We start from the raw sequence: 10,962 nt of genomic DNA on the forward strand, positions 1-10,962 counted from the left end.
CTTTTGGGGAAAAAAATGAAGCATTATGGGAAAGTCAAATCTTTCTTTAACCAACCCTCCCCCGGACCCTTCTTCCCCAACCAAGACATTACAATTCTTTGAGCTGAGCATGTTCTGTGTGTCCTTCCAGAAACCCTCTGGCATACCGACATATATAACATATGCTATGTTTATACACATATCTGTAGAAGATATATTGTTTTGGGTTACTTGCTTTAAAAAAAAAGTTTCCATGCCCACCATTCTACAACCTGCTTTTGTTTATTCCCCCATGACAGTGTTTTCAAGATCCTGTTGCATAAATATATTACAGTTTTATTTAGCCAGTCCCCTGTTGATGGACAGTTAAGCAGCTTCCATTTGCTCACTGTCACAAACAGTGCTGCGATGTGTATCCACGCATATGCCTCCTGGGCTCACAGAAGCCACCGCGTTACATCTGTCGGCACCGAACCGCTGGGTTGGAAGGTTTGGTGGATACCATTATATGGCCTCCCCAAAGTTTTGTTACCATCTTTGAAATCAAGTTGGGAGATTGAATGGGCTCCACGGCTGGGGTGAAAGGTTCCCCGAGGTGAACTGTTTCTGGACCTCAGGGGTGCAGGCAGAGGGGGGCTGTCCCCCTCACCAGCAGCAGCCCCAGGCTCTCCGGCCAGGTGCCCACATGCCGGTGCCACCACGCTCCTGGGCGCACACACAGCCTCACTCTCGCTCCTGCACGGAGATGCGGCTCTCTTTGCCATCCTCCTGGGCGACCGGCTGACACCAGTGTAAGGTCTCCTGCACCGGAGGGGTGGAGTGGGGGCCGAGAAAATCCTCTGGATCAATCGTCTCCACAGGATCCTGCCTTTCAGCCTTAGGGTGCAGGACCTGGGGAGGCAAGGCTTGGGGTTACCCCTAGCAACATTTCTGAGCCCTTCCTTGGAAGCGATCCCACTCCTCACCCTTTCCCCTTTCCCAAACGGAGGGTCAGTGCTCATTCCATGGGTGCGTCCTGCCCCCTGCTGGCCACACTGAGGGTGTCAAGAAGCTTCCGTAGTAAGAGCCAGTGGGGTTAAGGAAGTGTCCCTCCATCACCCACCCATGGATCCCACACCAAGGCCCCAAAGATGCGGTTCCCCCACATATCCAATGCCAGGAAAGAAGAGCAAATGTCAGACTTTGCCAGTGGTGCTGCTGGGGCAGCTCTGTGGGAAGGTGAGCTCAGGAGATGAAAAGGCTGATGCTGAGGGAGAGAAGGGGAAGAGTCCTGGAGCACAGGGGAGGGGGCGAGGGAACAGACCTTGAATCCATTTTTCTGCCATATAGGCAACAATGAATCAGCCTTTCTTTCCAGTCTGACAAAACTGAGCCGGTTCCCCAGGGTGACCTACCTTAGTCTCCTGCTTCTTGATCATCTTTCCTAGAGAGAGAGAAAAACATATAGGATGGGGAGTCACTGAGGCCAGATCAGGAAACAGGTGACCCGTCAACTGTACCCTGTGCTGCCTCCTCCCCCATCACCTCCCCACCTGGGGACTCACCGATACAGGTAGATACCAGCAGGACAGTGAACAGGATCACCATCGTGATGGGGATCACCACCAGGGCTCTCGTCCGATTCTGGAAACCTGGAGAGATCAAGACTTCAGTGATGGCTCCCCACCGCCCTTCCCAAAGCTGCTGCACCTTGCTGGACTTCAGTGTCTAAACTCATCCATATCAGAAGTTTCAAACAGGTGGCCCCTGGTAAAATGTGGCCAGCAGATGTCTTTCGTGTGACTGGCACATTTTTTTTTCCTTTTTTTTAATATTTGCCAACATTTTTAAATTGGGAGATTGTATATTTAAAATCTGGATATCTGATTTCTCTTGCAAATTTGGAAGATCCAGCCCTAGTGGGCCAGCAGCCCACATGGCACCCATTGGCCAGAACTGAGTGGTGATGCTTGTCTCCACCGGGTCACTACACTCCCACCCCTCCCTACTCTTTGCCCAATACCAAGGTCCAGCATCATTTATGTCTGTAACATTGCCTTTGTTATAGAAGAATGGAGGAGAAGGGAAAGTATTTCTTGTGCCTAAGTCTCTATTCTAAATGGGAAAATGAAAAAAAGACCAAGAGACAGGGTAAGGACTAGGGTAAGGCAAGTGAAGCACTGCCTCAGGACAAAATTTAAGGGGACACCAAAAAAACTCAATAATTGGGACGTCCCTGGTGGTCCAGTGGTTAAGACTCTGCACTCCCAATGCAGGGGGCCCGGGTTCCATCCCTGGTCAGGGAACTAAGATCCCACATGCCACAACTAAGAGCCTGCACGCCAACCTACATGCCGCAACTAAAAGACCCCGCATGCCATAATTAAAAGTCCCGGATGCCACAACTAAAGATCCTGTGTGCCGTAACACAGGATCCAGTGCAGCCAAATAAATAAATATTTTCTTTGAAAACTCAGTAATCAAGATAAGTCATATTTTAATGTCATGTTTTAAAAAATCATATCAGCAAAGTCTGGCCCACAGGCCAGCTGCCTGTTTTTTTAAATAAAGTTTTATTGGAACCAGGGGTGGGATTAGGGTGAGGCAAGTGAGACAAGGTTGTACAAATACAGGGTTGGATCCTGTCTTTATTTAAAATGTTGCTATTCTGTTCGTTATGGATTTTTTGCATTAATTTTGATTTTTTTTATATTGCATCAAATAGTTTTCTTGATTACGGCATTTTTCTGGCACCCCCTTAAATATTGTGCCCAAGGCAAGTGCCTCCCTCACCTCACTCTAGTCCCAGCCCTGCCAAGAGGAAAGTGAATTTTAAGAAAAAGAAAAGAGTATATTTTTCTTACCCCTGATCTTTTCACTCATTAACATGATCCTGCCTAATCCCTGTAGTTATGTGAGTCTGACCTGTGCTGTATGCCAACCTCCTCATTCTAAAATCAAAACTGAGGCCCTGAGGGTGTTCCCTGGTGGCCTAGAGGTTAGGATTCTGGGCTTTCACTGCTGTGGCCTGGGTTTGATCGCTGGTCAGGGACTTGAGATCCTGCAAGCCGCGTGGTGCAGCCAAAAAAAAAAAACTACGGCCCTGAGAGGAAACAGAGTCACACCATGCTGGTCCTCAATGTGCAGGGTAGCAGAATAGCACTGAGGGAGCACCTCCAAAGTGCCAGAACCCATGCCAGGTACTTACACCACCCTATTAAGGGAGGTGGTAGTATCCCATTTCACAGATGAAGAAACTGAGGCTCGGGGCGGGGGGGAGTGACTTGCCCAGGCTTCACAGATAAGTGGCAGAGCTGGTTGCCACAATTCCAAACTGCTCCTCCTCTTGCTTTACCTCCCCTCCCTCTTTCCCTACCGGTGCTTCCAGGTGCCCCAGTCTTCCCCTCAGCTCCCCACCTTCCTAGCCTGCTGCCGGGGCCCGTTCTCCAGGACTCACCACAGACAACATCTGTCTTGTTAGTCCCTGTGTGTTGTTCCACCAGGCCTTTGCTCTCGCAGCTGTGTACAGACACATGTATACACACACACACACACAAAGAAAGAGACATTAAGTTTCCCCAACCATGCGATTTCCAACCCCAGAGGGAGACAGCCAACAACCAACAAGTCCACGTTCACTGAGCACATATTATGTGCACCCTCCTGGGCTGTTTATTATGGGCATGACACAGACTCTGTTCTTACGGAACGCGTGAGTGCAGAGGAAAGATGATGGTATGTCTTGAAGGAGTAAGGAGAGTCTCTGATGAGGGCCAAGCTTTGTGATACAGGCTCACGTGAACAGGGGATTGTTCAGAGAAGAGGAGACAGAATCCACAATGGCTGGAATGGAGGGATGGTGGGGGCTTCTCAAGCTCGGCACTACTGACATTTGGGGGCCACATAATCCTTCTTCTGTGGTGGGACCTGTCCTGTACATTGTAAGATGTTTAGCAGCTTCCCTGGCCTCTACCCACTAGATGCTAGTAGGCTTCTCCTCCCCAGCTGTGACAACCAAAATGTCTCCAGATACTGTCAAATGTCCCCTGGGGGAGAAAACTGCTCAGCTGAGAATCTCTGGTTTGAGGGTCATCCAGAAAGACTTCCCTGGGGAAGTCAGAGCTGAGTAGGCCCTTGAGGGATGTAAAATTTAGAGCATCACTATATTCTCTTTAAGCAGGACAACATGATATGAGGGATTAGGTGGGTGACGTACCGGATGGTATAAGGAAACTCTGGAAAACTGGGTCTTTAGAACCAGATCACTGATAATCAGCCATGAAGGTTTCAACTGGATTCAGCTAGTGGGTCATGTCAGCATCCAACCAGATGACTTAAGTTGTGAGAGGACTTAGTTGGCCAGAGAGCTCCCAGGAGGAGAAATGACAGGAAAATGGCCAGCCAGGAGGCCATTGACAGAGTCCAAACATGAGATGATGAAGATTGGGCCAAAGTGGTCCCAGGAGGAGTGGAAAGGGATGGACAGAGAAGGACATTGCAAAGGAAAAAACACCTAAAGCTGGAAAAAGAGAGAGACGCTTCAAAGAAAGCACATACACAAGAAGAGTGCTTAAGAGTTTTCGAAGCACGTTACATGTCTTTTCCTCAAACCTTGTAAAATGAAGGTCATTCCTATTTTCTGAATGAGGACACCGAGGCTCAGATGAGGGTCACACTTCCACCCCTTCTAAGCTGAGTGAGTTTGGAACCCAGTGCTCTGGTTCTAGGACATAAAGGTGCCTCCCTTTCTCATTGAACATTTATCAGTAAAGATTTATTGAGCACCTACTATGCATCAGGCACTGTTCTAGGCATAAGGGATGCATCTGTGGAATGAAAAAAGTCAAGTCTCTATAGTTAAGGAGTTTACCATCTACTGGAGAAAGGCAGACAGTAAACAAATAACAAAGTATATATGGGATGCTACTATTTGTGTGAAAAATATGTCTGCATGTGTGTGCATTTATTTGTCTGTGCATAGACTCTCTAGAAGGACACACATGGTCCAGTGTCTGCTGGATGGTTGAGGGTGAAAGGGAAGCGTATCACTAGAGGCCCTTTTGTGCCTTCTGTCCTCACGCCTGTCTTACTCATCTTTTCAAATTAAATGTAAAAGGTTAATCAGGCGTGTGTTTAAGGTATTCCAGGCAGAAAAGGTTGATGCAAGAGAACGAACAGTGTGTTGAGAGGATTGCAAGCAGCATGATGTGGGAAGAGGTCAGGAAATGGAGCTAGAAGGTCGGAGGCCATGCACAGGATTCAGGGTTTTATCCTAAAGGCACAGAGAGCCATGAAGCATTTTAAACAGGGAGTGCCGTGATCCAAAATGAATGGTGGAAAGTTTACTTCGGCAAAGGGATGGAGAACCAGCTGAAGGGGAGAGAGTAGAGGCAGGGAAGCTGGTGAAGAGGCTAAAGCATCATCTAGACCACAGTGATGAAGCCCAAGCTGACGTGGTGACAGTGGGGATAAGTGAAAAGGAGGAGGAGTCCCACAACATTTGGAAGGTCAGATGGACAGGACCTGGTGGTTGATTTGGGGATGGGGGTAAGGGGAACCCTGGAACGGGTGCCCAGAGGCATGCTTGTGCCTTTCACAGCAGGTGTGGGGAGCAGGCAGGTGCCTGTGGGTTGCCTGCACGGAGGTATACCCCCGGCAGTTAGATATGACGGTCTGGGACCCAGGAGACAAATCTAAACAGGAGACATTGATTGGGAACCATCCAAGGGCAATGGTAGCTGAAGCCAAGTGTGTGGATGAGATGGTCCAGGGGAGGCGGGCAAAGTGATGGGGGAGTAGAGCCTAGAATAAATGCCTAGAAAACCAGTTAAGGAGGAGGAAGCAGGAGCAGAGGAGGGGTACAAGGAAAGGAAGAGAGGTGTCACGGTGCCCCCAAGAAGGGAGGGCTTCACCAAAGATCAGAGATCAGCGGTATCTATTACCACCGAGAGAGAGCAGGCAAGAAATGCCGAAAAGTGTCTGTCTAGTTGGCCATGAGGTCACTCTAGAAGTTCTACAGGTGTACGAGTGTGTGTGGACATGGGGAGCAGGGGGCTGAAGGACAGGTGGCCAGAGAGAATGGAAGCAGGTCCCATGCCCCTCTTGGGGCAGGAAACACAAGGGATGAGTCCTTATACCTTGTCCAGGGGTGACACTTTTCAAAAGCAGATGACACATTGGAGAAGAAGCCGACCGAGCAGGGTTCACAGATGGTATCAGAAACCCCTGTAGCTGGGAGGGTGGAGGAGGAGTTAATCATCACGGTGGACCACCTGTCTGGCTCTCAAGGGAAGTGGCAGGCAGACAGGACTGGAACAGCATCCTGCTTTAAGCACTTCCCCCCCCTCCTCCCCAGCATATACCTTTCCCTGCTGCAGGCGGGCCCCAGGAAGACTTCTCCCACTGCCCTCTCAAGGCAGATCCCCATGGCAGGAGGCAGAAGGCAAAGTTTCTATTTCCCACCTGCTCTGGTGGAGATATCAACATAGGTTGGTCCCTCCCCCCCAGGGCTGAGTGCCCACTGCCCAGCCCCTCTCCTTTGGCCTTCACCCCCTCTCTCCTGCCTCTAGAGCTGATTCCCAGACAGACCACTTACCGATCTGCTTGACCCCGAAGCCAGGGAGACACAAGCTGTGCAGGGTACAACTTTCGCAGGTGTGACTGGTACAGTGTCGGCCTTCATCACATTTGCAACTGGTGTCTGTTTCCGTGGTGCCCTCCCTCTGGATCTGGAGCCCTAGGTCTGTGCAGGGATGGGCAGGAAGGTTGGGAACCCCTTACTGGCCATGCTTGGGGGGCCCCGATCCTCATACTTCCTGTTTTTTTTCTCTTAGACCCTCTTCCAAGTAGGGATGGCAATGAAATTAAGTAACAACCACGACAACCCAGAACAGACCAATCAGAATCTAACCAATCAGAACAGACCCTCGCTATAAAAAAAAACAAAAACAAAAACAGAACGGCTGTGCTGTCAGGAATGAGCTGGAATATCAGCCCAGCTCCCAAGTGCCCCTTCCCCAGCAGCCCACGCACTGGGGTTGCAGTATTTGTGCTGGTGACAGTATTTCTCGCTGCTGTAGGTGGCTAGGAATTCGCCTTTACTGCAGGGAAGGCATTCTGTTTCGGTGACCTCTGTGCAGTCGTTCACCAGTTTCTGTCCTGGAAAACATCAGGAAATGAGGTAGCTCCAGCTAACTCAATGAGTCAGACACTGAATTGAAAACTGATGAGGCTGGGCTTTAGGGAGGGAGATTCAAAGATGACAGTCTCAGACCCTTCCAACTTTCATAGTCTGGTAAGGGACATAGAAGAGATAGGAACCCTAGTTCTGGGTAGGCAGAGAGGGACCCCAGAACATCCTGGGGCACAGATGGAAAATGCCAGGGGTCAAGACACGAGTTTATAATTGACACAGGGGGTCTGTATCTGCCAGCAAACCAAGAGGGGTCCCACTATGGGGCTAAAGGGTTAGCATCTCACCTGGTGGGCACAAATTACAGCACCGATTGTTTGTTACGTATTGGTTTTCTCTGCATGAAGTGGATGGTTCTGGGTGGACCTAAAAACAAAATTGGGCAATTTGAAGGGATCTTGAAATCTCCGATATAACCTTGGCAGACAGGTGCAAATCAGCCAGGACAGAGGTTAGAACTGAAGTGGAAGTCCAAAGCAGAAAAACAGGGCCTGCAGGTTATTTGTTGTGTTTGTTTTTAACTAAACTGCCAACTAGTATGATTACAAAGGCACCCAGAGAATCATTCTGGTATTTTACAAAGTAATTGCGCTGGAAACTCACAATATTCAATGAACTAAACAGATCTTCCTTTTGGCTTGACTCCTGAGTCTTTCCTCTACCCAAAAACCCAAAAGCACATGAGGACTCCAGTATCTCCCCTGGAGTCCTGGAGCTGGCTGACTCCAGCTGGTCCTTGTCCCAACTGGGGCTATATTTAGCACCTGGCCTCTTCCTTCTATTCTTTTGCTCCCCACCCTCTTCCCCTCTCCAAGCCTCATCATGTTTTCTCCCTCCAACCCCTCATCATCTGATCATCCAATCCCTCCCTCATGAAATGCAAGGATGGAGAAGCCGGAAGAATAAAATCCAACTCTTTTACTTTACACGTGGTGAGACTGAGGACCAGAAAGGCTGGGTCACTTGCCCAAGGTCACACAGTGATAGAATTCAAATGAGAACTCAGGTTTCAATACTCCCTCTCTCCAACAACTTGAGTCTCATCTGCACTATTTTCACTACATCCAGGTCCCACCCAAGCTATTCATTATTTCTTGTTCATTTAAATACACTTATTTTCAATGTAAACCTCATATCATTGCCATGAGAGAAAAACCAGTATCACTTCTCATAAATAAAAGGCAACCCTAAAAATAAATTCAACAGAAACAAAACGATGTTATTAAACCCCAGCTGATTGCTTTGCTTGCTGACAGCCCTCTACCTCAGGCCTGCTCTTGATTTTTGTTTAAAAAGGAGGATTAGCAGGCATTTGAGAGGTATTAACTATATTCTAGCTCCAGCGACTTCCTTCTTGAAAAAATGAAAAGGATTTTAAAGAGAACTGTAAAGTGAATCTATGCTGTTAATTCTATATCCTTGTGCTCCCTAAAATCATCCCACATTTTGGGAACAGCCTGTGAAAAGAACACAGCTTTAAGGGTCAAACAGTTTAAGGTTCCAATCTTGACTTTGTAACACTGAGCTAGTTATTTTGCCTCTCTTAGCCTCAGTTTCTACATCTCTAAAATGGGAGTAATAATACCTGCCCCACAGATTAGGTTGTGAAGATGAGAAAGAATAGATGTACATGGCCTGGCATAGTGTCTAGAACACAGTAGGTGCTCATTGAATGGCAGCTTTAATTATCATACATATGTGAGTCTCTGCTTGGATGCCTAGCAAGCTGGCTAACTGGCTGGCTGTCCAGGATCCTGCCTAATTGGTGGCTCTCATTCAACCTGGGTGGGCAAATTATCTGACCCTAAATGGGGAAGGAAATAGCAAAGGCTACTGCTCCCACCATCACATCACAACACACTATCCCATGAGTGTTCTCCCCGCAAGCCTGTGGACTTTCCCACCACACTCCCGAGCAATGAAAGTCCTTTACGCCATTTTCAAACACACGAGAAATACAGCTCCTCCTCTGTAAATCTGTCAATCCCCAGTTCCCACTTCACAGCTTCAACCCCTCTGACACAAAGGAGCTTAGGACCAAGGCTTGGAGACTCTCACCATCTGAGAGGCAGGCTCAGGAATCAGGCAGATGTAGATTTATATGCAGGTCCCACCTAGCCATGAGGATTGGGGCAAGACATTTTCTCTCTCTGAGCCTCAGTTTGCTCACCTGTATAATGCGGCGGTTGAAAGAAATCAGACCTAGAGTGTGTGTAAAGCTTCCTGACCCACAGGAAGCTCTCAATAAATAGCCCCACAGCCTAGTCTCCACCTGGAGCTAAAACTGGGAGTTTGTTCTTGAGAAACCAAGACCACCCTTCACCCTACTTCCCCTGGCTTTTCCTCCACTCCTCCTCCAAGAGCCCTCTTCCTGCCTCCTTTCTCCCTAAGAGCCATTACTTAGAGTGAAAATGAAAGCTCTGGGACCAAAGCAGCTTCCCCATGGAACCTCTTCCCTTGCCGCCAATCCCCTACTTCATGGGTCACTCCTGCCCTGCCTTCATGCCAGAAACTACAGCCCTTGAAAGTTAGGGGGAGACCAGAGGGGTTGGGATGAGAGAGTCGGGTACTTGGGGGATTCCCAGCCTCCAGAATGAGGAACTACAAAAATACACTTAAACTAAAAGCGAGTCAAGTGTGGAACTCTGAAAATCCCGGAGATGTGCTTGGTTGGGCATATCTGAGCCCCTCTCGTGCCTAGAGAAACCCCTGCTGGTCTCCTAGCCCTTTCATGGTCCCGTGAACTGTTCAGCTCCCCCGAGAGTCCCCTATGTCGTCTTAAATTCAGGAGGCAGAGACACAGCCTTGGGTATTCCTCCTAACTTGGATCACCCAGGATTTGCAGCTGGCGGTGGGAGTGTTCAAAGCTCCTTGCCTTCTCAAAGAAGCACCTGGGCCTCTACACTCATCCCTTGTTCCCACAAGATGCCCTGGAAGAAGGGCAGCCCCAGCTGGCAAGGAGATGACAACCACTCACAGAGGCTGGCGTCTGTCCACAACGGGAAAGAGACAGGAAACCAGCCAGACCCGCCCCTCTCTTGGCTGGCCTCCCTTCCCGCTTCTGAAACCCCTCACCGTCTCTTTGTGGCCAGCCTCTGAGGCAGACCCGGACTCCAGTCTTTTGACCAGATAAAGGCTTCAGGTTCCCAAAACCCCAACCCCATCTGCGCTGGCTAGGCACATTTCCTGCAGCGACCCCACTATGCGCCCTCTGTGGGCTACCTGGGACCCCAACCTGGGAGGAGAGAGAGGCAGCCCACCTCATTCAGCCCGGACCCGGGGTACCTTACCCAGCTTCCACCCACCCTCCTGTCCCCCCAAAATCAGCTCGGAAGGTCCCCTCCCCGAAGTATTGCTTCTTTTCCCATTCCCTACTCTCTAATCTCAAATTCCCGCCTCTGGTCGGAACAGAAATTCAACTTACGGCGGTCAAAAAGCAGCCCCAGAGGAGACACTGCAGAGGCAGACGAACCATGGCGAGGTGAGAACCAGGCGGCGGGAGGAGAGAGCGCCAGGACCGCGCCTCTTCCACTTCCACTGTCCCAGCCCATGGACCCTCCCAGGAAAGGGGCGGGGTCTTAAGGGACCAATCGCGACCAGCCTCGCTGACGGGGGCGGAGCTCCGGGCGAGTCTCTTCTCTGGGATTTCCCCCAGGACAGTCCCGGGTAGTCTAATTCCCCAAGGAGTTTAGGGACGCGCCTTGGGCGGGGACGGGTCGGGGAACCGGGAGGCGTGGTTCCAAGGAGAGCCCTTCTTGAGACTCCTCCCCCCCCGGACTACAAAGGCCGAGCTGAATTGGCCTAGGAGGCAG

At 49.8% G+C, this 10,962-nt stretch overlaps 1 protein-coding gene across 1 annotated transcript; it reads right to left on the reverse strand.

Annotated features, from left to right (window-relative positions):
- Positions 1 to 242: 242 nt before the first annotated feature.
- On the reverse strand, positions 243 to 10,696 carry CD40 (CD40 molecule). The gene is made up of 9 exons (XM_036824149.1): positions 10,575 to 10,696; positions 7,438 to 7,516; positions 6,991 to 7,116; positions 6,554 to 6,700; positions 6,096 to 6,189; positions 3,416 to 3,477; positions 1,524 to 1,610; positions 1,374 to 1,402; positions 243 to 870 (listed from the first exon to the last, which is right to left on the reverse strand). Exons 1-9 carry the CDS (start codon positions 10,623 to 10,625, stop codon positions 703 to 705), a joined length of 843 nt encoding a protein of 280 aa, XP_036680044.1. The 5' UTR covers positions 10,626 to 10,696; the 3' UTR covers positions 243 to 702.
- Between the last annotated feature and the right edge of the window lie 266 nt (positions 10,697 to 10,962).

Source organism: Balaenoptera musculus, chromosome 15 (assembly GCF_009873245.2).
Source record: "Balaenoptera musculus isolate JJ_BM4_2016_0621 chromosome 15, mBalMus1.pri.v3, whole genome shotgun sequence".
Lineage (NCBI taxonomy): Eukaryota > Metazoa > Chordata > Mammalia > Artiodactyla > Balaenopteridae > Balaenoptera > Balaenoptera musculus.

Excerpts from the sequence above, each read along its gene's own strand:
- CD40 (XM_036824149.1), bottom strand. The coding sequence starts at position 10,625 with ATGGTTCGTCTGCCTCTGCAGTGTCTCCTCTGGGGCTGCTTTTTGACC. Across the intron at positions 3,478-6,095 it reads AAGTGTCACCCCTGGACAAG|CTGCGAGAGCAAAGGCCTGG; the intron begins GTATAAGGACTC and ends GTCTGTACACAG. Across the intron at positions 1,403-1,523 it reads GCTGGTATCTACCTGTATCG|GAAAGATGATCAAGAAGCAG; the intron begins GTGAGTCCCCAG and ends CTCTCTCTCTAG.